Source organism: Bubalus bubalis, chromosome 4 (genome assembly GCF_019923935.1).
Source record: "Bubalus bubalis isolate 160015118507 breed Murrah chromosome 4, NDDB_SH_1, whole genome shotgun sequence".
NCBI lineage: Eukaryota > Metazoa > Chordata > Mammalia > Artiodactyla > Bovidae > Bubalus > Bubalus bubalis.
Genome location: NC_059160.1, coordinates 91,068,394 through 91,096,010, shown reverse-complemented (window position 1 = coordinate 91,096,010; position 27,617 = coordinate 91,068,394). Strand labels below are relative to the sequence as shown.

At 43.5% G+C, this 27,617-nt stretch overlaps 1 protein-coding gene across 3 annotated transcripts in view; it reads right to left on the bottom strand.

The window, feature by feature from the left end:
- Positions 1-200: 200 nt before the first annotated feature.
- Positions 201-27,617, bottom strand: part of DIP2B (disco interacting protein 2 homolog B) — a 231,401-nt gene continuing 203,984 nt past the window's right edge. For all 3 annotated transcript variants that reach the window (XM_045165461.1, XM_045165462.1, XM_045165463.1), the window contains 15 exons: positions 27,300-27,409; positions 27,081-27,161; positions 23,277-23,400; positions 21,772-21,893; positions 20,423-20,534; positions 17,970-18,079; positions 17,356-17,486; positions 15,310-15,478; positions 14,031-14,201; positions 12,979-13,040; positions 12,090-12,147; positions 10,418-10,492; positions 8,576-8,753; positions 5,731-5,854; positions 201-4,224 (listed from right to left, as the gene is read on the bottom strand). In XM_045165461.1, coding sequence (XP_045021396.1) covers positions 3,972-4,224; positions 5,731-5,854; positions 8,576-8,753; positions 10,418-10,492; positions 12,090-12,147; positions 12,979-13,040; positions 14,031-14,201; positions 15,310-15,478; positions 17,356-17,486; positions 17,970-18,079; positions 20,423-20,534; positions 21,772-21,893; positions 23,277-23,400; positions 27,081-27,161; positions 27,300-27,409 — 1,880 coding nt within the window. In that variant the 3' untranslated portion in view covers positions 201-3,971. The remainder of the gene's footprint in view (positions 4,225-5,730; positions 5,855-8,575; positions 8,754-10,417; positions 10,493-12,089; positions 12,148-12,978; positions 13,041-14,030; positions 14,202-15,309; positions 15,479-17,355; positions 17,487-17,969; positions 18,080-20,422; positions 20,535-21,771; positions 21,894-23,276; positions 23,401-27,080; positions 27,162-27,299; positions 27,410-27,617) is intronic.

Genomic DNA, 27,617 nt, shown 5'->3' with positions numbered 1-27,617 from the left:
CTTGTTCATTTTCAAAATGACTCTCTACTGTTCCTCAATCTGGCCTCCTTTTATAGAACTGATTTGCTATAACTCTGGATCTCTGTGTTCATTTTCCTAAGACCTCTCCAGCCATCTTTGGGTCTTACTATCCAAGTTAAAATAAAATTATATTAATTCCAATTTATCAGCTCTCCCAACATGTGAAGCATTAAACACAATCAGGCATCAATATTTATTAACACAAGACAAAGGAAACACATTCAATGAGTTAATAGAACACTGTCCTGCCAGATGTTAAATTTAAAAATGTATATCTAGTCTAATTTCAAATAAATAAAAAAAAAACTTTATACATAATTACACAGTACTATAATTTGAATCGGACACTGGTAAATATCTTGACAAAAAATAAACAAAACAGCATTTAGGACTAAAAAATTATTCTTATATCTTTACACTCTCTTCCTCTGGACAAATAACATGGCCCATCTACATATACCTAAACCAGAAATGTTGTATGAATGATAAAGAAAAGGCCTATTGTGTATTTGGAGTACTGCAGCTTGCTCCAAATACTCTTACATGAAAGCAGACAACAAAAACAACTCTAAGGCATAGATCATGTTGGAGTTTGAGGGTGAGGTGATAACTCCTCATTGCTTTAGTCTAAAGATTCCTGGATATTCAAGGAAAGTTAATTTATTTGGCCAAGATATTGAGCACCATGCCTGGGGCAGAGACCTTAAGACAACAACAACAACAACAAACCTAAGGCCTCAGGCCCTCTGTTGATTCAACAAAAGCATTAAGCAAGCATTGCCCAGGGACTAACATTAAGGAGAGGCTCAAACGACCAATAGACAGGCGATGGTCCCTCCACAGCCCGAGGCAGCACAACTTCAGGAGGACCTGATACAGGGGAGACAGGGGCAGGAAGGAAATGTGGCTTCACTGATGCCCTTAGCATGCTGGTCATCCCCAGGGTCTCACTAATGCAGGAGATGGTATTTGTCCTGAGGCAGCCCCTCCCTGATCTACCCTCCTTACTTTGGCTGAGAGGCAGAGAGGTTCAAAAACTTTCAGATGAATAGGTTCTCTCTTATTTGAAATGAGGGTTTGCTATTCATTTAGGTCCCCCTCCCCCCGACCCAGGCATGAAAAGCTAGACAGAATGTGTCCCCAAGTTTTGGCAAGGCTGTTTCTATCAGTAATGGCCTTTGGGGCCTCTCTTAAGAGCCAGTTCTACCATAAAGGTTCTGCTTTAACATGGCAAGACTAAGAGCATTGTGTCATCAAGAGAGTTTTCTTACCAAGTCTGCAACAGACTAGGCACTGGATCTGCAGATGATCCCACAAACACATCTAAATTAACGACTAGACTCTCTTCCCCTTCCAGAGGAAACTTTTCCCCAAAGACACATCTTAGCATCTTAGCTTTCTTTCCTCCACTAGCTTTGGGGGATAGGCAAAAGATAAAGCAGCCACAGGGCAGAAAGCAAAAAGATAACAATAAATCAGCGGCCTGAGGAACTACCAAACTAGATAATCAGCCCCTAAATAACCAGGAATTGGGCATACTATGAGGTTAACAGACTATTTCATTTGAAGGAATGAGTATAGAGCCTCACTGTCCAGTATGGTAGCCAATAGCCACGCGTGGCTACTGAGAACTTGAAATATGGCTAGTCTCGAATTGAGATGTGTTTAATACACACTAGATTTCAAAGATATAATATGAAAAAAAAGTAAAATCTCTCATTAATAATTTTTTATATTGATCCCACATTGTAATGATAAGCACTTTTGATATATTGTGCTAATAATATATTAAAATCAACTTCACCTGTTTCTTTTTACTTTTTAAAATGTGGTTACTAGAAACTTTAAAATGACAGACATGGCTCACGTTTCATTTCTAGCAGACACCCTACCCTGTGCAGTAAGAATTCTGAAAACAACCTATAGGACAGACTCTGTCTTTTATATCTTTTTCTTAGAACTTGTGGATCACGGAGATAGGAGATCCTCAGGATCCCTTGCTATGATTAGTGACTCATTAAAAACTCTTTTTAAGAAAGTTAACTTTCCAAATCAGCAGGCTGTTTTCTCTGCAGACCAAAACATTGCTAACTGGGTTTGGGACGTCTAACCCCAATACAAGCGCTTTTCTCCTGTACATCCTAGAACCTTTCCCATAGTGTATAATGGAACGTCATCCAAAATGCTGAAAAGAGATCTGGAACTGGAGAATGTCAAGGTCTTCCCTCTGTGGAGAATGAGTTTGGAGGAGAAGAGGATTATGTAAAAGGAAGTCAATAAAGTGGCTCTGAGTCACGAGCCTGTGTAAGGGCAGCCCCCAGGAGTGCTGCCGTGGCAAAGGGTCTGGTCTTTCCATTATAAACCTTATTTTCAGGGTAATTACAAGTCTTAAAAATTGTTTAAAAACATATTTAGTTTACATGATGTTACAGTGGGGTAAATAATATGCATTATTAAAATAGTCTAAATAAATATTTACACAATAGATCAGAGTGGGTCAAAGAGAACCATTCTGATTTAACAAGTTAACTCTGTTCACTTCGAGTTTTTTTTTAATTTTTAAAAATATTTCTGTAAGAAAAAAAATAATAAAATTCAACTATATTCAAATACATGAAGTATCAGACCAAAGAAAGGAAACTGAGCCAGAGGCCACACTCAGTCCCAGGCTCCATCTGCTCGGCCTGGGCACCACAGTTATTTCAAAAGGGTTTCTTGCATACATTAGACTTCCCCTATTTCAGCATAAGCCTGGCTGTTTTGGCAACCCAAATCGGTCAGTTCTGAGACGTGGAGTTGTGAGGCCTTAACGCCTTCGCGTGACTGTCGATCCCACTGCCTTCCCAGCCTATCGCTCTTGTTCTTAAATCCCTGCCCTCGTGAACTGGAAGCACAGGGGATGCTCTTCAGTTCTCAGAAAAGAGAAGCTATCTGCGTAACTGCAGACACAGTATACAATGGGCCTGGAAAAGAGGAAATTCTAAATTCTTGTGTAGTCACTCTACATGTGAAAGACTGTTTCAACACTGGGGGCCAGAGTGAGTTATTGTGGTTCCTTAGAACTGGGTGGGATCTAATGAATCTTAGCTTTTCCTAACATTTGATTTTTCAACTGAGATTTTTCAGTTTGTAGAAACAGGCTGAATTCTTAAAAGCTTAAGCTGATTCTGGGAATGCAAGCCTAAAAAACAAACATAGGCAGCTTCAGTTTATAAAATATACCAGCCAACAGAGACATAGTACAATGTGCAGCAAAACCTGCAAACAATTTGCACTTTGTAGTCATCTATTCAATTACACTGCACCCAGAGAACACCGAGATTCTCTCTCAGAGCAGCAATGTTTCTACTTTAGTTGTTACAACTATACAAGCCAATTCTTACGTTTTTTAGCTGAATTATGTGTATTCCTATTTACATGTTTAAAACACTGGTCAAAATGTTTTACAGTCAAGAATTATATATATAAAGTAATTCTTATACTCAGTGGGTTATCTGATTTGCTTATGGGTCAACTGAAAGTAAGCCAAGTAGTTCCATGTTAAACCCGCAGTGTCTAACTACGGCAAAATGGCAGATACAGTACAGAGCGGGGGGCTGCGCAACTCAAACTACCCCCTTCGTGTGAATTCATCAAACGCCCTTACAAAATTCTAAAACGGCATTAGATAAAAATACAAGTATCTACAACAGATGAAAAAAATGCAACATGCATGTAATTGCTTTAGTAACGTGCTGCTCACGCTATGTCAAAGCTCGTGACTAACAGATTGTTAACATTTTTTTCATTTGCCACCATAGAATTCCCCTCTCCTGCGTGTCCTGTGATGGCAGGATCCCACAGGATGAGATGAAGGATATAACGTCGCCATCTCAGCTTATTTCACATCAGTCACGGGTCTCTGGCTCCCATGGGTTTGCAGGACGGTCCCTGCAATCCCAGGAGGCTGGTTACATGTTGTAGGCCACATAGATGGGGTCCAGCTGGTCGGCCAGGAAGCTGTCCCGGAGGTGCATCCTCTGCTTCTCTCCTCTGGAGTTGATGGGGATGACACCTGGGTCCACCACGACCACCACGCCCACGATGAGGTAATGCTCCTCCAGGACCACGTTTGTCACTAAAGGAACCAGATCCAGCGCCTCCTGTTCAGAGCCACACAGTTCCACGACCACCACGAGCAAGTTGGTCCACGTGAACACGGCACTGCAATTTCAGTGGCGCTCAGTTAATGTGGCATCTTTCACAGCGTCTGCCCAAGACTTACCCTCACTGCCCCGAGAACTGCCCTCTCACTTGCACCCAACCAGAAGGCTCTGAGCCACATGTGTAATGACTGGCCTTGCCCCTATGATAACAACCGATTGGTTAAACCATTTAAAATCTCTTGGGCGTTTGAAAGTGGGACTGAAAAGTTGTTGGCTGGTCGCCTGAGCTGAGGATGTGTGGACTGGAAGGTGCTGGTGTAAAAGGTGTGCAGAGACACACAGGGAATGGCTTTTCAGGGAGGAGAAAGAACGGAGGGGATGCCCACATGGCTCTGGAAAGCGAGGAGATGGTGGTCCCTTTCCACCTGTTTCTACCTTTCTTGAGATTTCAGAGCTGTTTAGAGACTTCTAGGAGCCTCTGAGATAACCAACGAGGTGTGCTTTCTATGACCTCTATTTTGCTTAAAAGTTGTTTTGAAGAGAATTCTTGATATTTGCAACATAAGAGCTTTGACTAAGATTGCTATCTATAATCTAATACCAAACAGGAAGGGAGTCGGCTGGCCTCTGAGCTCAGTGCCCCACTCAAGTGTCTGTCCCGTCGTGCCATAAGGCACAAAGTCACATTTCATTCAGTGGGACTGCTGGGTTGGAAGGTATGAACTGACTTGTGTTGTGCAGTGTTGAGCTGCTTTAAAAATAGATTCCAATCATTAAGAAAAATGTACACAATATTTGGTTGCATCAAAAGTCAAATGCTTAAAATTAGGGGGTAACCATGGCACCCAACTTTTCTGCACTGTTCTTAAACTTTCTTGTTCAGGTCTGAGGAGAGATTGACAAAAGCAAGACAAAAATTTGGAAAGCATGAACAAACCACTAAAAGAACCGTGGCTACTTTGCATGAATTAAAAAAAAAAAAAAAACCTGAGGAAGGACACACCAACTAAAATATGAATAAAAAGAAACTGGGTGGATTCTGTGTTGTCAAGAATCCAGGACGAAAGCCAATAGTTAAAAATTACAGAATTTCAATTTTAAGAAATTTTTAGTCAGCATGAGGTTGGATGGTTCTTTATCAGGGATAATGAAGGGGGAATTCCTGCCCAGACAGGAAACCTGGACCAGATAATGATAATAATCCTTTTCATCTGCTGACCAGTTGACAGAGTATGAAGCACACTCTCACTTGATCCACCTGATGAGGAAAGCAGCCACCATGGCAGCGCTGGGCCTTCCAGATGGATCTTTTGACCCAAAAGTCATGGTTCTTCCCATTAGCCCCACCAACTTTCTAGAGGTGGATGATCAGTTAGGTCGCTTCCAGTGGTAAGATCCTGTCATTAAAAGGACTCGGCCCCAGAGTGGGTACACAGAGCACATCTCCACAGCTTGCTCCCCTGGAGCTCCACATCTGTAGGTGTCTCTGGTACAGCTAGATGACTAAAGGTCAACTTCAACTTACTGCAGCTGAGGAGAGACCTACTCTGTGCCGAGGACTTACCATTCGGCAATGCTCCTGTGGATCCGAGACACTGAGGTCTCAATGTCGATGGGGTGGTACCGCAGGCCTCGCAGCTCCAGGGTCTCGTCCAGAGCGCCCACCACATATAAGGCATCATGACGCTCTGATGGGGAGAGAAAGAGCAACTTAGTGTATCAGATGTGTGGGTGTGACATATCCCTGGAGTTAAGAGCCCAGGGTTCAGACTGCCGCCACATCACTGGGTGCCACGGCAGCTGTTACACACCAGCTGTGTAACCTGGAGCGATTAAGTCTCTGATCCTGCTTCCCCTCCGTGAAACAGGGGTAATAATAAATGGCTGCTATGAGGATTAAATTCACAAAAGGGAGTTAGTATTATGATGCTTGGTTCATTGTAAGTGCTGAAGAATATTTGCTGTTGTTCAGTTGCTAGGTCATGTCTGACTCTTTGCAATCCCATAAACTGCAGCATGCCAGGCTTCCCTGTCCTTCACTATCTCCAGGAGTTTGCTTAAACTCCTGTCCATTGAATCAGTGATACCATCCAACCATCTCATTGTCTGTCATCCCCTTCTCCTGCCTTCAATCTTTCCCAGCACCAGGGTCTTTTCCAGTGAGTCAGCTCTTCCCATCAGATAGCCAAAGTATTGTAGCTTCAGCATCAGTCCTTCCAATAAATATTCAGGGTTGATTTCCTTTAGGACTGACTGGGTTGATCTCCTTGCTGTCCAAGGAACTCTCAAGAGCCTTCTCCAGCACAACAATTCGAAAGCATCAATTCTTCAGTGCTCAGTCTTCTTTATGGTCCAACTCTCACATCTGTATATGACTACTGGAAAAATCATAGCACTGACTAGGCAGACCTTTGTCAGCGAAGTGTTATTTCTGCTTTTAAATACCTTGTCTAGGTTTGTCATAGCTTTTCTTCCAAGGAGCAAGAATCTTTTAATTTCTTGGCCACAGTCACTGTCCACAGTGATTTTGAAGAATATTAGCTCTTGTTATTACTACCATGTGCCAGGAACTGTGCCCAGTGTGGGGAGTAAAGATGACAAAATACAACACCTGCTCGAGAGATACTTGCCGTCTAGTGGGGGGAACACACACAATGGGTGTCCCATGGGCGGACAGCAGATGGAACGTGGCAAACCCAGTAACTTGAATGTGGATGAGGGGCAAGGAGAACAGAGGACACCACCTTCCCCTCCCCCGACTGCCCCCGAGCTCAGCTCAAGGGTTCAGAGAAGGAAAAGCTAAAGCCACCTGAGCTTTTAAGGATAAACAGGAATTAGCCAGATGATGGGTGGGGAAAGAAGGAGAGGGGAGGATCTGAGATGGAAAAGAAATGAACATATGGTCATTGTTTCTAGATGTCGTTAAGGAATCCATGGAGAGACTAGTCCTGGTTATTAACAGGCTTCTAATCCAGCAGGACGTGGCAGAAATTTCACTCCTTTTTTTTTTTAAAGGTTTTATGCACACACTGTACACACAGGCTACCTGGTTTATGTATACAGAGAAAGAGAATGATTAGCCAGGTCTACAGAATGTTTTGGGCTTTCCAGGTGGCTTAGTAGTATAGAATTCAGCTGCCAAAAAGCAGGTTTGATCCCTGGGTCAGGAAGATCCCCTGGAGAAGGCAATGGCAACTCACTCCAGTATTCTTGCCTGGGAAATCTCATGGACAGAGAAGCATGGAAGGCTACAGACCATGGGGTTGGAGTAGCAAAAAGTCAGACACGACTGAGCAATTAAACAGTAGTAACAACAGAATGATGTATTTTCAGGAATAGGAATAGTTCTGAAACATTTAGCAAAACAAAGTGCTAGAAGCTGTTGGAGACAGGAGGGTAAGGAAGGCCAGTCACATAGATGAGCTGATGATCACAGTAACAAAGACAACAGAAACATGCAGCTCATGACTAGGGAGTGCTTCCCCTGTGCCAAGTAGTGCTCCAGACACCTGAAGGCGTCATGTAATTTAATCTCACATCATGTCCACAAGGCAGGAAATGTCATCACTCCCACTTCCCAGGTAGGAAACTGAGAGACTGAGTGAGCGCTCAAGGCCACACAGCGAATGGCAGAGACAGGCTTCAGGCTTCAGAACCAGGACACCCAGCGAGCTGTGCTTCCCCTGCCTGCAGGACACCTGAGCCTGCTTCCCCATGAGACACGGAGTGACTGCAGAGCCGGCCAGCAGGGAGCAGATGAGGGGGCGAAGGAAAGACGACCTGGCTCCATCCAGCTGTTTAGTCCAGTGAGTGACGCATCCGTTCTTGATGTGTATGATGCACGCAGTGTAGAGGAGTTTTAAACGGCCGTTAATGGTGGCAGGAAGGTGGAAGCCAGGCCTCTTTACCAGGTGGACAGGACTGGGGGCTGCTTACCCCAGAGCCCTGCCAAGCAGTCTTGTGAGCCACCAAAGGGCCAGAGCACTTAGCAGGTCAGCTCCTTTGCACTGACTCCTGCTCGCAGGGCTTAGGAACAGAGGAACTAAAGACGGGACACCTGTCTCAGGAGCCTGTTGAGGGATGCACAGCCCCACACGGCTGCTGAGAGGCTGTATCCTGCCAGGGGCATTCACCCATCACCAGGCATGTCTCTGCGGCTGCCCGGCCGAACTATCCTGAGGCTCAGCTATCCTGATGCTGACACAAGGCCTTGGCGTTTACTTCCTGGGTTCTCTTCACAGGACAGTCTTACTGCAAAGGAATATAGTCATGGGTGGGTTCTAGAGTTGCAGAGGGGGAATAATTCAACACACATACTCCACGATGCAAAGGCAGGTTGCAGAAGGCCAGCCTGACTAGGGGCATTTGAAATGCACAGCAGGACAAGGGGGAGGAGCCGGTGAAGGTACCTCCAGTGGCTGCTGTGAGCTCCGTCCGGCGGACAAAACCCAGGTATCCCGTCCGAGCCCAGAGGGTCTGGGCAGCATCCCCAAAGCTGAGGCGGGTGTTGAAGTGGTCAGCTTGCAGAGTCTCACTGTCGTAGATGGTATAATAGCCACTGGCTGTATGGGGACTGTTCACCCAAATCTACAACAAGAAAAGGGTCACATTTCGCCAGAATCAATTCAGTTCACTTAGCACAGATTATGTTGATTTTCTTAACCTCATTTTTATAATAACCAAAAAGTTACAACAATGAAAGCAGCTGCCAGTTACTGAATTTACCATGTGCTGAACAGTACTTTATAAACATTACCCCCATCAGTCTTGACACACACAACGTGACAGTGCCGTCTGTACTACCATCACTCCCGTTTTACAAATGAATACTCGAGTGTGTCGCCACTCCCTTCTCCAGGGGATCTTCCCGACCCAGGCATCGAACCTGGGTCTCCTGCATTGCAGGCAGATTCTTGACCATCTGAGCCATCAGGGAAGCCCTTAAGTAATTCACCTAAGATACAGAAACTAAGAGACCCAGATCCAACCTGGAGGCTACGCTGCCTCTTTGGCTCATTTCTCAGCCTCTTTCAGAGTCTCACCAGCGCACTGAGGGATCATTTCTGTGCTTTAAAACTAAGTTAAAAAGCCCATAGGAAAACACTATAGGGTATTTGGATTTACAATGTAAACACAGCAATAGCCAGCAATAGTAATAACATGAGTGTTTGCTGTGTGACAGGCACTGTTCCATGTGTATACAGATACAGATATTAATGCATTTAACTGTCACACAATTATACTAGGTAGGTGGCATTATTATTTACAGTTGAGGAAACTAGGCCCAGAGAGCTTGAGTAACTCGTGCATTAACAAGAAGCTGGTAACTGGCAGAGCCTGGTCATTTAGCTCAGTCACCTGGAGCCCTGCTCCCGGTTAGCTGTGAGATAAGACAGCAGTTTTTTTCTCAGAGATTCGGAAGGAAGAAAAATTCAGTCTTTTCAGTGTTTTTATAAGGGCTTTCCAGGTGGCACTGGCAGTAAAGAACCTGCCTGCCAAAGCAAAAGACATATGAGATGCAGGTTCAATCCCTGGGTCGGGTAGCTTCCCTGGTGGAGGAAATGGCAACCCATTTGAATATTCCTGCCTGGAGAATCCCACGGAGACAGAGCCTGGCAGGCTACAGTCCATGGGTTGCAAAGAGTCAGACATGAATAAAGCGACTTAGCATGCACAATATTTTTATATTAATACAAAAATGAATATATTTTGGAATAAAATTTGTATAAATCTTATTTTTAAAAATACTTATTTTATTTGGCTGAGCCCAGTCTTAGTTGAGGCAAGTGGGATCTTTAGCTGTGGCATTCTTAGTTGCAGCATGTGGGATCTAGTCCCTGACCAGGGATCCAACCCGTACCCCCTGCACTGGGAGCAAGGAGTCTTAGCCACTGGACCACCAAGGAAGTCCCTGTATAAACTTTAAAAATTCAGTTATTTGTGGCTCCTTTTAGTTCCACTCCTTAATAGATGGGAGCACATGAGTTCATCCATTTTCCTCTTCAGCCAAGGGAATGTCAGTGGACAAATCTGGGACTAACTCTAGCTTGCGTGCCTCAATCTTCTCTCCATCCTGGTCTCCATCTCCCCTTCTGCCTCATTTCAGTTTTGAGCCTTACAGAGAAAGGTGAAAATTCTCAAACATTCACCATGAGGGAAAAGCTAAACCCACAGCTTCCTGACTTCTAGAATGTGAGCCCTGGGGTCTTTCACTGCTGGCTTTTCCGAATCAAGGGTAGAGTTACACATACCTCTCCCAGGTGAGAGTCTCCAACAGGCCCTTTGGTCTCTGGATTAACAATAACTACTTTCACTCCAGGTAGGATCTAAGAATCAAAGAGAAAACACAAAAATTGAGTTCCATCAGATCTCATGACCTCTAATAAATGCAGTTTCCACTTCCTCCCTTCAGTGAGGTAAGGGAGTGCACACGGGCCAGAGCTGAGCCGGTACTCATAGGATCGTCCTCAGGGGACAGAAGTATGTATAACAAGATTCTGCCTCAAAACTAAACTGGGGAACCCACCTGTCTGCCATCTCCTCAAAGGTGAGAAACCGCAGACCAGTGGCGGCTCAGCAGGTGAGGGGAGAGACGTCACGTGCCCGCATCTCCCTCGGAGGGAGAAGGAAGCGGAAGGTGCTGGCTGAGGATAGCTTGGGGCTTCTTCAGACACCCATCCTCTGTCCTAAATCTCTCTTTTCCTTGGGTTTCTTGCATCAAGAAGCTCACACATGTAAGACCTCGAGGAAGGAAGAGGAAGGCCATTCCTGCTTGTGTGGGCCAGAACTACTCTGAAGTCCCTCAGGTGCTCGCCGCCAGTGGAGGCAGAGGAAGAGCTGGCAAGAAGGTCAACCCAACTCCACTTGGAAGAGTTTGAACAGAGGAGTGAAACAGGGATTTCCCCAAGGGGCTGAGCCACGACTGCACAGGTGAGGCTGGGCCCACTGTCTTCTTCCCTATGTTCTCCTTGGCCTTTCAGAATTAGAAGGGATGCTGAGCCATCATTACTCTCTCTTCAAAAGGATGAGAAACTTGATAGTTCATATGGATTTGATCTGCTCAACGTGAGTAAACTGTTCAAAACTGCTATGGACTGAAATCTATATGTTGAAATATGACCCTAAAGTGATGGCATTAGGAGGCGGGGCCTTTGGGAGGAGGTCAGGGGTCTGCTCTCATGAATGCAATCCATACCCTTATATACAAGACTCAGAGAATTCCCTGCCCCTTCCACCATGTGAGAACACAGCAATAGGACAGCCATCTAAGAACCAGAAATCCCTCATCAGAATCCGTGGGCACCTGGATCTTGGACTTGCCAGTCTCCAGAAATGTGAGAGAGAAGTTTCTGCTGTTCATAAGCTGCCTGGTCTACGGTATTCTGTTAGAGAAGCCTGAATGGACTAAGGCAATAACAAAATGTCTCCCTGAACAATTTAAAGCCTTATTCTCATCTAAGATATCACTCTCAAATATCTTTAATCTCTTCCCCATTTTGATTTCTCTTTCAACTTTAAGTATGTGTATGTCTTCCCTGGATCTTAAGCCACACCCCCCATCTGTCAGCCTATCTTTCCACTTGTAATATTCATAAAGGTAGAACTGGCTCTTAGTGCTGCTCATCTCTTCACCTTGAGTATAATGAACATTGAATTTAGTTGGTTTGTCCAATAATATGTCAGTAGGATTTAAAAATAAAAATCTATGAAAATTAAGAAAGTTCAAATCTAGTATTCTTCTTATTTATGTACCCATATGAATTTGAAAGTATTGGCTAAGTGAAAATTGTTGAATTATCTCCAGATGTCAATTCAGTCTTGCCCTGGGTACTAACATGTATATTATATGGCTTCAGGTTCCTTTAAAATTACGTCTCCACACAGGTGACACACACCTTCCCAATGGTTAACACAACAAATTACCTTTCCAGACTCTGAGAGGAGCAAACTCTGGGGGGCACCCCGTTCCACAAGACGAACCCTGTAAAAGAACAATATTTACTACATATGAGCCTTAAAAAAAAATCCACCACAGCTGTACACTGTCCTCCCAAACCTCTAATCTAGTAATAGCTCTCCTCACATTAGTGCAGTTTCTCAAACGCAGCATTACTGACATTTTGGGTCAGATATTTTATTGCTGTTTTTTGTGATGCGCTATCCTGTACGCTGTAGGATGTTTAGCAATATCCCCGGCCTCTGCCCACTAGGTGTCAGTAGCATCCCCTTGTCGTGACAATCCATGTTTCCAGACGTTGTCCTTTGGAGGGCAAAGTCTCTCCAGGCTGAGAACCACAGCACTAGAGACGTTCTGCCTATGCAGTCTGGGTCAGTGCCACGGGCCTCACCATGAACACAGCCTAAGTCAGCGGGACCCAGAGACAGGTCCCAGAGCCCGCAACCAGAGCTCCCCTGTGGGCTGGTGAGGAGGAAGGCGTTTATTCCTATGGTTCGTGCTGTTTCAAAAAACCTACACTGTCTCATTTATCTTATCTCAGTTATTTTTAGACTCCCAGAAGATAAGAATCTATTCGTTTCAGTGTAATTTACGTCATATGTCACAAAATACTAGTATTACATTTTAATATTAAGGAACAGTGCAGCCACTATGAGAATTAAAGCTTTCCTCTTACAAATGTAAATCTTATTAGGTATTAATAATGAAAATGAGTTCCTTCCCTCTTCTTACCCTCCTCCCCACAAAGACACAAACAAAATGAATGAGGTGAGGGGGACAGCTGGCTTTCTTGAGGCTCAGAAATTTATATGCTTAGGAATGCTAACAGGAAACAAGCTTAACAAATCTACTTACCTGTCATGTCTTAATGATTTCAGATCTACGTATACAGTAGTTGGATCAGGCCCTGAGGTTCCCTGAAGAAAAATAAATCAGTGGGTTGTTTATTTAAAATTAGCTGAATGGCATCTCCATATATTACATTTTCAAGTCAAGATATAGCTAATTTAGTCACATACAGGAAAAATCCAAATTCTGTTCTGAATGCTCACCGTGTCTTCAACCAGATGGGCCAGGGCTGTAGTCAACACCTGAGAGAAGACTCCTGGCCAGCTTTCTCCTCATCTTTCTTTCCTTTCTTCCCCCAGGAGAGGAGGCTGGGGGCCAGAGCAGCACTGAACGGTTACCAGGGTGAGGAGGGTCCTCATCCCTGGACTCAAGGCAGGGGTATGACAGACCAGCATCCATGGGACTTCCAAAACCAACATTGGCCCAAGCTGGCGGCAGGGTGCCCACAACGGGGCTTCAAGGTGAAAGCTTTGTGACGCTGCTCCAAAGTCACCCGACCCAGACACAGAGGACCTGAGCGTGTCCACCCAGCTATGCCACCTTCTTTGACTCTCACTCTTGTCCATGCCTGTATTTGCCTTATGAATGTCCCAAGCTATAGAGAATTATATTCCCCTCTTCTGTTATTTTAGCCTCTTTTCTATTATTTACCCACCAAGATAACATGGCAAAATTGCCATCTGGCTAAAGAAGAGAGCACAAACTTATTTGTGCTTCCTTTGCGAAAAAACAAACAAACAAACAACTACAAAGGGTAATATACAAATAAAATTCAAGTAGGATTCAGAAATCTTGACTCATGTTGAGGACCATAAAACCACTGAGAGTAAACATTTACATTAGCGCTCAACTGCCAGGCATGGCTCCAAGAGACTGGCACCTAGAAACTTGGTGGTTCTACAGGACAACCTTGTGAAGGACAATACTATCATCTTCCTTTTACCAATGGGCAAAATCAGGCACAGTGAAGTCCAAATAAGGAGCCCAGAGGCCCTCGGCGGGTAAGCAGCAGCCTATGCTCTGAGTTCCCCACACAAATAAGATATCATGACAGTCACCTGCAAACATATTGCTACGTTGACTCTGGATCCAAAAGTGGTGCTGACAGCCCTCGGGGACAGACCGATGTCCTTGAAGAGCTTGGAGAAGGACTGCTGGAGGGCAATGCGGGGCCGCTCCTCAGCCACCACCACACACGTTCGGATGCAGGAGAGGTTGATTCCCCGGGTCTGTAAGACACCGCGTTGAGGGGGTGGGGGCGGAGGCGGAGATCAGTGGGGTCACAGAACCACTGGATAAGCGATTTCATCGCCCTGCCTCTCTGGTCAGGAAAAGCCAAGGGACTGTGTGCTCTCATCTCACACACCCAAAGAAAAGATACCTTTCTGGAAAACACCCAGGTATTCCTCTAAAGTCATTACCCACAGGTTGATTTGCTCATTCTCTATTTCTTTCCTCTTTCGCCTACAACTCTTAGGTTTTTCAGCAATATATTTTTAATTCCTCTTCATTTCTGTACCTTAGATTTCTCTCTATTTCAAAATGAAGAGATGGGACAAACAGAAAAATAAATTTAGCAACACTGAGATCTAATCTCATCTCTTTTTTTCATTCTTAAGGTCATGCTGCTGCTGCTGCTGCTGCTAAGTCACTTCAGTCGTGTCCGACTCTGTGCGACCCCACAGACAGCAGCCCACCAGGCTTCCCCGTCCCTGGGATTCTCCAGGCAAGAACACTGGAGTGGGTTGCCATTTCCTTCTCCAATGCATGAAAGTGAAAAGTGAAAGTGAAGTCGCTGAGTCGTGTCCGACTCTTAGCGACCCCATGGACTGCAGCCTACCAGGCTCCTCCGTCCATGGGATTTTCCAGGCAAGAGTACTGGAGTGGGGTGCCATTGCCTTTTCCTCTTAAGGTCATACTTCCCTATTAAAGAAAATTAGGTATTTTCTGACTCTCTCATATGCCACTTAGACATATGATCACTGGATACACTCATGAATGAGTGAGCCTTATCTATGGAGGAGGACCCAATCTCTAACATCCTCAGGTTGCAAATTCTATTAGGAAAAATCCTCTTTCAGTTCACAGTTTCTATTCATCTTCACACACATTTCTATTTAGCCTCCTAACCAGCTGTACCTTCTTTTCCACAATGTGTGAATCAGATCAAACTCTAAAAGAGTGCATTAAATTAAACAGTGAAAGAGATACACCTCCTGAGGTTTACAAATACCTGTTTGGATAGAAAAAAGCAGGCAGGTATGTCTGGCCAGCCCTACAAGGCGGGCATCGCCACCTTTACTCTCGGGACCAGCTCCTTGTATAGCTGCTTCTTACCTTCAGCACCTCCACCTGGTTTCCAAGCCCTTTGGTGCAAAGCTCCATCACTGAATAAGAGCAGAAGGTGTCTCTGATTTTGTACTGGTTGACCGTGGAGAGCCAGAGGAAAAGGTTGTTTTCCAACTCCATAGGAGGAATTAAGATGGACTGGTGACCTGAATAGACACTGCAATGAAAAAAGGCAAGCGCTAATGCAATCAGTTCATCCTAGAATACCATCGATTCAACAACTATTTACTGAGCACAAAGGACAGGGGAGGGTCATATTAGATATAAAGGCCTAAGAATCAGCCTGGTTCCTATTCAACTCACATGACACAATAACTACAGAACAAAGCAGACTATGGAAGGTGGACACTGAGATGTGAAGAAAGGCTATCACAATCACAGAATGAAGAGCAAGTCCTTCAAAGTGGGCGGCTGTTTCATTGAGTAGGTGACAGCTGGGCCAGGCTTGAAGAATGAGCAGGAATTTGACGGTGGCTGGAGGAAATGAGGAAGCTGGTGAGAGCTCGCCAGGCAGAAGAACAGTATTGCAAAGGCACAGAGATATAAAATTACATGGTGTGTTTAAGGTTATCAGAAATGGCATTCCAGCGTTTGCCTGGGGAAGTGGTGAGAAGTGAAGGCCAGAAGGGCCAGGGTCAAACTGCAAAAGTACTGAACACGAAAGAGTTTAGAATTTACCAGTAGACAGTCACTACAGCTTGAAGTTGGGGTAGAGCTAGCTACAGGAAGGGGGGCATTAGAGACATGAGTCACTGAAGGCTGACAGACAGTTAGGAGAGGCTGCAATAGTCTAGGTGAGAGAGGATAAAGGCTTGAACCCCACCAGCACACCAGGATACAAAGGAAGGAATGGCAGAGTCTCACATCATATGTACAATCTCCAGCCATGAAACCTCAACTTCCTAAACCTTGAGTATACATCAGAGTCACTAGGAGTCCAAGAATCGTCTATTAAAAAAAATACTGGGCAGGGGCTTCCCTGGTGGTCCACTGATTAAGACTCTGTGCTTCCACTGCAGGGGGAATGGGTTTGATCCCTGGTCGGGCAACTAAAATCTCACAAGGGAGTGACTTTATCTATGGAGGAGTCCCCAATCTCTACTATCCCAAGTTGCAAATTTCTATTAAGAAAAATCCTCTTTCAGGTCACAGTTTCTGTTCATCTTCATATAAAGGTCATTTCTATTTAGCCTCCTAACCAGCTTTACCTTCTTCTCCACAATGTATGAATCAAATTAAATTCTAAAAGAGATTTTTTTTTTTTCCTGGCAAGGCCAAAAAAACCCAAAAAAACCTGGAATTGTGGTCTTCACCTCCGGAAAACTTGTTAGTACATCTAGGGAAGCCTCACTGATTTTTTTTTTTAAATAGACCCCTAGGTGATTCTTATGTATAGGTAAGAATAATGGAGACAAAGAATATGACAGTTAATTGGATGTGTGACATAAAGATACAGAGTTGAAGATACAGCCCAAGTTCCTAGCATGGTTCCCCAACTGGATGACTCCATCCTAAGAAGGAAGGGAACACAGAAGGACGATGCTGAGTCACAGGTGTCTGTGAAGCATTCCTGGAGATGCTCACCAAGGAGGTGGAAATGCAGGTTGAGATGAGGTCCTTGGGGGGAGAGTGGAAAAAGCTAGGATCTGCTCTTTCACAAGAAACAATCTGGCCAGTGTGCTACCTTCCAGCCACATGCTGTCACCCATCTCATTACAGTCCTTCCTGCCAAGCCTAGGGGGTATGTCATCCTTCTACTTGGCTCTGATTCTAAAATGAGGACGGATAACAGGATGGAGCACAGGAGAGGTAGAAAGATCACAGCCCTTTTGTCTGAGGCATAAAACTAACAGAAAAGAGGGAACACAAACAAAACCAGACAAACGTCAAAGACGCATCAGGTGCACAAATTCCAGGAAACACCAGCACTTTACTGAAACTTCACCAAATTAAGGGAGCACATGAAAGGATGGGATGGTCACAGCCTCAAAGATATCCCCATGCATTCTGATTCTTTGCTTTTTCCATGCCTACCTGCAGAGACACCAGAGTGCAAAGCCAAGTCCACAGTAAGGGTCAAGGCAGATGGCAATCTGCCGAGAGGAGTACAACTCACACTGGAGCTTGATGGCTCTACAGAGAGCATTGACCGCAGAGTGGGACATCTGGAAGGTAAGGAACACGGAACAGGATGGAACTGGCATCCCACAGGCAGAAGAGCAGCTCTAATGATAGATTTGAGAAGCTTCAATTCCCTCCAGCTCCTCAAAATGACATGTATCTTTTGTTGCTTCAAAATGCCTAATCTAACTCAAGTTAAATCTATCTGTTCATTTGTCAATATTGAGTCTTATGAAATATATATTTATGACTTCATACTGGCTTTAAATGCAACTTGCTTTATCTATTAGTGTCTATGCTAGGTTCAAAACACTTCGTAACACAAATTCCTTGGGATAACTTAATCCGGAAGAGCCAATGCTTTTATTTAAATATAGCAGAGGCCCTTGATCCTCCGCCTACTGGTCTCTGGTACCACCAACTGGCCTCTCCATCTGAAGTCCCTGGGGCAGTGGTCATCTCTATTTTTTGCAGACCTGGCATGTTACCAGCCTCCAGTGAAAGTAAATATATCCCAACTACTCTACCTTCACTCCTGTGAGCATGCCAGTTGTGGAGACACTAAAATCAAGATATGCCAGCATCTCAGGAGTGGGTGGTTTATAGAGCTGAGGTAACCGTTTCCTGGGTAAATCATCTGCAAAGAAAAAAGAAAACCCAATGTCAATCACACACATTGACAACAAGGTCCTACTGTGAACAGGGACTATAGTCAATATCCTGCGTCCTGTGATACACCATAATGGTAAAGTGTGTGTGTGTGTATATATATATATAAACTGAGTCACTCTGCTCTAACAGCAGAAATTAAACACAACACTGTAAATCAACTACACTTCAAAAAAACCTGACCTGCTGGAACTCAAAAATCATTGCTATTCAGTTGGTCTTCTAAGGCTTTGCTAGAACCACATTTAGCTTCTGAGATGTGCTAAGGCTTAGGGCTTGTAGCATTTAACCAGCCAGCTCACATACATCACTCCGGGAGTGATGGGCTGGGTTTGAGGGCACCACTAGACAATATAAACAAGGAAACTACATCAGGTAGGCGTATTTACCAGAAGACTAGTGAGCGGTACTATAACACAGTAGCCGAAAACTGGCTAAAGAAGCAGGCTGCCAGTGTTCAAATTCCAGCTGTGCCACTCATCAATGATGTTGTCACCTTGGTGTTAGTTAACCTCTTTGATTCTGTTTACTCGTCTATAAAGTGGTAATAAAACCTGCCCTCACTGACTTGTTAAGAAGTTAATTCGCATAAAGCACTTTAAAACAACTCAAGAAGCTTTCCTTGTTGTTATGCTGGTTTCAAGTTCAAGTTTGTTATTTAGTTTAGTACACAGTATAGTAATCACAGTCTGCTTTAAAAGCTGGATGGTTTTTCTCCAAGTTAACATGACAAATTTTAAGAATGACAATTTAGAACTGGGAATTATTTCCCTTTGCTCTTTTATGATACCTCTCCTTTCTGTCCAAATCTGTATGTGGAATCCAAGGATATCAAGGATGTTTCTGGCCCTCGCCATGCCTCCTTAATGGCTCCTTTGGCCTCCAATCAAGAAACGATTCTGACGCTTACTTTTCAATCTCTGTGTCACTGGGCACTCATCTCTGGCCAAACCAAGATTGTCTCTACCACCTTCCACCCAGCTCCGTGCAGGGAAGAGCTGCTCCAGCACTGAAAGAAACCCTTCTATTGTTTGTATCACACCACACATTTCAGGTCTTCCTGAAATGTGATTGAGTCCAATAACCACAGTAGATTATCTGCATCATTAACACCCAATGCAATCCACTTGTGTTGAATACAATATAAATGACTGCTTACAGTTCAGCATCTGGACAATAACCATAAATAGATGTCATCCCTGGGTTTACATCCATATTAATTGTTCTTGAGGTGGATACTATGTAATACTTAGCTGAAAACTGGTAGGGAGGAAGTTAATGGTTAAGCGACTGGGAAAGGAGCCAAACTGACTGGGTTTGAATTTCAGCCATTGGTTCGCCAAAAAGTTCATTCGGGTTTTTCTATAACATCTTATGCAAAAACCCCAATGAACATTTTGGCCAACTCACTACCTATTTAGCTTCCCCGTGCCTCAGCCTTCTGATCTGGAAAATGAGGATACAACTGGCATCTATCTGATAGGCTTGATATAGGAGGAAATGATGTTATACATGTTAGATGACTGCCACACTGTAAGGGCTAAATAAAGTTAGATGTTGTTATTATGATGATGGTGTGCTGGTGCTTCACATGATGTCATTAATCTTTACAACAACAGGAAGCAGCTACACGTAACAAGAGGATGAGGATTTATACTTGTCTGCTCGACTCCAAAACCCGCACTCCCCTCTCCACTACCATCTCCAGCCACCCTAGAGTCCCACCGCCTTCTTTAGTATGAACACCATTTAAATTCATACACGTCATGGTTTTCAAAGTATTTTCATATTATGTTGCATTTGATATCCCCAGTAAATATGTGAGTTATGCAAGGGTAGGTAGTATTTTAAGACAGGCTAATCTCAGCCAAGTTCATACAAAAAATGAGGACTGAAGCTTGAACCAGAACCATGTCTGCTGATTCCTAGCCCAGTGCTGTTCCAACTCTATCACATCTGGAAGTCAAAGGTCAGATCTTCTCAATGCTTTTTGCAGCCCTGTATGTCTATGGTCACATCTGGCATAAACACCTAACCACACTGTTTGATGATGCCAAGAGTATGACAGGAAGACATGTTTTGTTTACAGAGTTCGAGCACATTGTGATCTGCTTCTTTGGATCTGGTTGTTGCAGCATCCAGTGCTTTGGTAACTCAAGCTGAGTGTATATTAAGTTTTGCATCTGTCTTAGCAGGTGGAATGGGCTGCAGTGGAAGAGCTATGTAAACATCTTTGGCATGAGAATCCAGGAAACCTCGGGGAGTGAATATTCTTGCTCTTGCAACGACCCTGGAGAAATCCCCTTCTCACCTGTGTCAATGATAGTTGGCCAGGTTTTCACGTCCACAGCTGCTGCTGCCTCTCGGGACCTCAGTAACCTCATTAGGGTCTGCGTGGTGAGAATGCAGGCTGCTTTGCTGACCTAGAAGACAAATGGACAAAAATAAGCACCAGGAAGCTTAGCCCCATGTAGCACTATGGCACTGGTTGCAGATAAAAGCAACTCGCACATCCAACTGGGACAGGGCAGTACCAGCCTTTCAAAGAACGCACACAGGACAATGGATGTCAGTATTCCCCTTATGTTTGTTCTGAAAATACACTGAACTAGAATGATAGACTTGTTCACAACACAGCTTACTATTTACAACAGTGATTCTCAAATATTCCATGGTCACAATCTCAGGATGGACCCCAGATCTACTGACTTCATGAAGACCATAATAAAATAGAAACGTGGATTTCTGTGGTACTCAGGGAATGAGAGGTGTCAGAGGATCATCTCTGAAGTGGGTAGTTTGCAACAGTCCAGGGAATGGTGAACTGCACTGGACCTAGAAAACACATCCTGAACTTGGACTCTGCGCGCTCACAGGAACCAAGCTCTCCCACACATCTGCACGTGGAAATGCAAAGTCACCGACTTCCCTTACTTCTCAAACCATGTCAGTGGAAGGAAACTCCCCTCCCTGCTGCCCCGGCCTACTTTGCACACTGTAACCAGGGCGCCCTGCTGAACTGAACTCTGTAGAAAAATCATCTGTGGTGAATGTGGCTTCTATACTGCAGGTTCCAGCTGCTGACAGAGCAGCAGTTCTTAGAGAAACAAATGTTACATCAATTGGAATTTTGCAATTTGCTTTAAAGTACATTAGGATATGATGCAGTACAGATTTCTTTCACTGTCTTCAATTCTCATTTCCTACAGAAACATCTATCACTTTCAGAGCAAGATCTGGACACCTTTGTAATAATATACCAAATGATTTTGTAAGACTAAACCCCCAAAAAGTGACCTTCCATCAGGAGATTTCAGTTTGGCATCTAAAATTATCTTGGTTAGTATGCAGAAAAAAATATTAGAATTTTTGTAAGAAGAAAGGAAAAAAAACAAGTTTTATGGAGAATTAATTACTAAGCGGCACCTTCACTTACTTCCTTAATGTTTATGATAAAAACATAATCCTGTATCTCACCAAAAACAGCTTTTCCATATTTCTTCACTAAAAATGCTGGTCATTGTGATCAGATAAGGAAAAGGAGGTACTTTTCAGGAGTTAGATTTGACTTCCTGACTCAACTAAACTGGAAAAGAGTAAGGATCCTTAGTTGTCTGACTTGGGGCTCTATGAGATGTGGACAAGGAAAGTTCTACTTACGTCAACAATCATGCGGACAGTGGGCAACGTGGCTGTGAGGTTCTGAGCATGAGGGGGTCTGACAGTCACAGGTATGCACCCCGAGTACAGACAGCCGTAGAACGCAGCGATTAACTCTATGCCTGCAAGACACAGCCAGTTAGCAGCCCAGTTTGTCACTGAGAAAGCAAAAGGCAGAGTTTCCAAACCTAGCTTATTAAGTTGTGTGCCAGACAGGTTAACTAGACCAAAATTTAATGGAGACATTATCAGAATTTTTTTTTTTTTTTTTAAGAATAAAAAGAAGTTTTTTGGCTGTGTGGCATATGGGATCTTAGTTCCCTGATCAGGGATCGAACCCATGCCCCTTATCTTGGAACTGTGGCATCTTAACCACTGGACCACCAGGGAAATTCCTAGAAATTTTTTAACTTAAGAAACTGAAGGTAAAAGAAGGAAGCATATAAAACAACTTTTTTAAAAATATAGAGACGTCAAGAATAAACAAATGAGAAAGGAAGTCAGAAGCAAAGAAAACACTTGAAAGATACCTGAAGAAGGTATTTTGACATCATTACTTGATATTATTTAGGAAAAAATAAGTGCAGAGATTAGGGCTGTTTCACTCGGGAAATAAAACAATGGGAAAGGAGAGATGAGGAGCATCTGAGCTTTCTCTCAATCTTAAGAAGGCCACTATGTTTTAAGAACAATCAGACCCCGGAGATGTCACTTCCCTGTTGGGTGCAGGTTTTAGGGAGGCAAAGCGTCACTTGATACAAAGCCTCTGCAATATAAGGACTCGGAGGGTGGCCCCCTCAGGCAATGCCCATGTCCATCACCGTGATTAACTGGTGGACAGAAAATAACCTCCCAGAACAAAGTGGTTCTTAACAGCTTCTAAGAAATCTTAGTACCAATATAAATAGAAGAGCAAGTAAGAATCACTGAGTAAAATGGAGTAAATGGGATAAAAGACCACAGAAGCCTGGATGTATGAGTAGGTTAGGTGACAAAAGACTAAAGAAAGGGACAACTGCAATAGTCTGCCTAAAATTCTGAATACACCAAACTGTCATCAAATAATTAAGTCTTGCTGTGAAGAGGTTGCTGAACTAGATTATAGAGTGTGGAAGATGAAAGCAGTAATAATCGAGGGACAGTAAGCACCAATTATCATGTGGAGAACATTAAGTCAGAGTTCATGAACTTTTAGAAACTGGGTAAAACAGTTCCTGAGCACTCCTAGAAACAAACAGTCTCTTTCGAGTGTTTCCAAAAGTCAAGAAATCACCATTCACTCATTACCATACTGAGCTAGACAGTGGAAATACAAGAGTAAGTACAACAGGCTCGGTCCCAGCCAGAACCCCCACACCACACAACTCTGGAGGGAGGGGTTGTCTGCACGGCAGCAGCCTCCATGCACAGCCCACGTGGTCACGTACGGTGGCCCTGAGCTCCTGTCCTCTTAGGGTCAGCAGTCTAGTAACAGAGCTTGTGCAGTCTACTGAGCCAGCGCTCACCAGGTGGATAGAGCAGCACCACGTTGTCTCCCGCGTTTAGATGCCCCTTGTCACCAAGGACGGCCGCAATCCTCTCTGCTCGCTTATGAAGCTGAAGGCAGCTGGCTGTGCACACTGTAGTCCCCTGGAACAGAAGACAGTATATACACGGGTGAAGCTCAGTAATGAAATACAACGGTAACAAATACGGCCAATCTGACATTACATGAAAGGCGTGTGCCTTGCTAGATTATCTTTAGCAAGCTACCAAATTCAGTGAAACTTTCCCAAGCACCAAAAGACGTGTGTGGTCTTACTTTTTCTTTATCAGTGTTTGAAAGTACTAAGGGACTAACAACATTAACTCAAATCAAAACATAGGTATTTACAGTCTTTCTTATGTAAAGCAGCTGTAAAACTATATAGCAATTTTTTTTTAAAGTGAAGAAATAAAAGTAGAAGGAAAATAAAGAAAAGTAGGATGAAGACAAGAATGAAGTCAGGACACTGGCTATGTGGTCAAATACATTTGCTATGAGAAAAACACAGGTCTAGCTCCATGTATTCTAACAGCAGAGATGGAAATGTAACAGGAACAGTGAATCTGAGTCTGCTAGCTAACAATAAAGGTCTTGAGAATAATTTCTCCTGCGGGTCTTCGTAAATAAACCTTATTGTCAATTCAAGTTTTACTTAGCTAGGCTTTTGAACCCCTGTTCCTTTGTAAATATAACACCCAAGTGGGGATGCACAGAAGATCTGAATGTGCAGGTTAAGAACCAGCCTGATGTGAAAAAGACCACTGCCAGCAGCTCAAAAGCACCCCATGGACGCCCTCACCAGCCCTCTCCTTCCCTCCATGGCTGGGGCTCAGGCGCATGGTCATGTCTGACTCTTTGCGACTCCATGGACTGTAGCCCACCAGGCTCCTCTATCCATGGAATTTTCCAGGCAAGAATACTGGAGTGGGTTGTCCTTTTCTTCTCCAGGGGATCTACCTGACCCAGGGATTGAATCTGTGTCTCTTGTGTCACTTGCACTGGCAGGCAGATTCTTTGCCACTGTGCCACCTGAGAAGCCCCTTCCCTCCACCAGTTCGGTCGTGTCCAACTCTTTGCAACCCCATGGACTGCAGCACGCCAGGCGTCCCTGTCCATGGCCAACTCCCAGAGCTTACATGTCCATCGAGTCAGTGATGCCATCCACTGGGGACCACCATCGTGATGTTTTAATGTTAGTGGCTTTCTTTTTCTTTATATTTCTACCACCTTTGAAGTATTTGATTTTCATAGAATTGTGCTGTACATGTATATTTTGTGCTTTACTTCTTTCTCTCAACATTCTATGAAGTGTCATCCAGGCTGCGGCACCTTGGTGTAGTTCATCTGTTTTTGTTACTGCACAGCATTTAATTGTCAGAACATACCACAAGTTACTCATCCATTCTACTTCTGATGGACTATTCATTCTAATATACACTGGTGCACAAATATATGAGTTTTGGTCCTGTATTGGGTATGCCTACCTTACAATGAGTTGGTGATGGACAGGGAGGCCTGGCGTGCTGCAATTCATGGTGTCTCAGAGTTGGACATGACTGAGCGACTGAACTGAACTGAACCTTACAATTCACCAGATAAAATCAAACTATTATTTGTCTATACAGTGCCAATAGCACACCGTCTTCATTATTTAAAAACTTAGTTTTTAAAAACTCATGATAAAAACAAGTTTACTGAGCTAGTTTTTGGAAAAATAACTTTTAAGTTTCATGAATATAAAACAGTAGGTGTTCAATATAGAAAATTTGGAAGATACAGATTAGTAAATATAAGCTGGACCACTATTAACATTCTGGTGTGTATTTTCCTGGTTTTTAAAAACTAAGTATATATTGTATATAAATTCATGTGAAACATTAAAAAAATATATCATACTATATTATGCCAGATGCTATACAGTGCACTGGCTAAGAATGCAGGCCCTGAAGCCAGTCTGGGTTCAAATGAAGGAGCTAAATTCCTAGTCCTAGCCCTGGGCCCTGCGAACTCAGGCAAGTGATTTTACATCTCCGTGCCTCTGTTCCCTTAATCTTAAAATGAACTATGGAATGGCAAGCATCTAGGACAGGGTCTTCAGTAAGTACTCCATTATTAAAGTTTTATATTCTACTTTTCCTACTCCCACATTATGAATATTTTCTGGGTCATCAACTATTCTTCTACAACATTGTTTTTAATGACTGCATAGTATTTTGTCATGTTTATATGCCATAATTTAGTCAATTGTCTACTGTTGGACATTAAGAATATTTCTTTGGCTAAAATCAAGGTTAAAGTCCTAAGGCCATTTCTTACAATAGCCTTTTTTTTGGGGGGGTGTGGCTTGTGGGGTCTCAGTTCCCCAATGAGGGACTGGACTCGGGCGCCCTGCAGTGAAAGCGCAGAGTTCTAAGCACTGGACCACCAGAGAGGAATCACAGTAGCCTGCTTCTCGGTCCACGCTACAGCACCAAACTATACTTCTTTAAGAAGCATTTTCCAGGCATAAGGGAACCTTGTTGTTGTATGGTTGTTAAGCTTTCTGGTGGCTCAGGCTAATCCAAGGTAAAATGTTAAAATACACAGAAGAATAAACGGACTTCATGTCCTTTAGTTATCCAATATATTATTTCTCTAGCCAAAAAGCAAATTTAAACTTAAGTTCACCAAAAAATATATCTGGAGTATGATTTTTATTGGGCTGTAACTTTAACTGTAGCCAAGCCTGGGAGTGGACTAGGCAACAAGCTAGACTGACATCATCTTAGTGAAATGGGAGCACTCTAATCAATCCACGGGCTTAAAGAGAAGCCCACTTCATGCAGAGATGGACAAGGAAGTCCCAAAGTTTTCTACCACAGAGCAATAGTTCTTAAGATTTTAACTGACTCTTCATTAAGATGTACAATATATTCCTCTCAAGTTCTGTCACTATATAAACTCTCAATGTTGTATGTATGTGCGCGTGTATATATCAGAATCCAAGGGGCTGGGGCAGAAGGGGGCAATCTGAGTAAGTCCCCTAAGAGATGCTAATAGATCCTCCAGTCTTCTGCCTGTTGGTGAGAAATACTGTTCTATGCAAAGGTCACAGTACTTTTAGCTCCTGACTCAGCCATTAAAGCGGCTTCCCTGTGGCTCAGACTGTAAAGAATGTGCTTGCAATGAAGGAGACCTAGATTCGATCCCTGGAGCAGGAAGATCCCTAGGAGAAGGGAATGGTTCAGCCATTAAAACCCACAAATCTCAACAGACTCCCATAAGATGTATAACGTAAAAAATATAATATTCTGGTGATCCATCCATTAGAAAGCAGTAAAATATATTCTTGAATAATTTTCAATTGGCTTTTTAGGTTAGCAAAAAATCAATTAAGTATGTGCTAAAAATTACTCTGGTTTTTAAAATGCTGACCTAAGGTCATTTTATTTCTGGTGGAAATCAAAGAACAAAAAGTCAAACTGAGTAAAAAATTACACTGACACAATGCATTCTGCACATCTGTACATCTTGCAATTACATGGTTGTCCCTATTGTTCCTATCTGAATAAAGATGACTTGATTATGATAAAAAAGAGACAGTACTGAACGACACTTCAGGAGATCTCATTTCAGCCTTGAAATAGCTGCACAATTTATCCTCATATATCAAAACAAGGAGAAAGCAATGACTCTCCCCTCAGAGTTGGCAACTGAAATTTTCTGATGAAAGAAAGAGATCAAGAGTGCCTAAGATACTCTCACAATAGCCAGCTGATTAGATATGCAACTGAATGTTTAATACCTTGGCATTTAACAACATGAAGAGGACATGGTCAGGAGTTGCCTGGGCTCGCCACTGTAAAATCTCCGCCAGAAACTGGTGCTGAAATCATAAGGCAGGAAAAAAGAATCAGGGTCAGCAACTTTTAAAAAGCTGGACAATGCATCTCCCATCTGTTATCTGAAGCCTAGGTTCTGTCCTTGACTTGTCTATAAAAGTCAACATTTCTGGAACACTTACCTTCCTCACTAAATCATTCTCTTCAATTTGCCCAAGATCCCTTCCTGCAGCTTGTGCTATGCGTTTTCCTGCAACCAGATTCCCAACCATCACAGAAGCAGGGCCTACACCTGCAAGTTAAGAGCAAAAGTCAAGCCTCAGGAGATAAGAATCCAAGTGATGTAGCACCTTCCGCCCACAAGCATTTCCAGACTGACCAAAGCTGATTCAAATGTTCATTCAACCACACTGACTGAGCACCCTTCTAGGCACTGGGATACAAGAGCAAACAAGACAGCTTGAATTCTAGCGGGAAAGGCAACCAATAAATACATACAC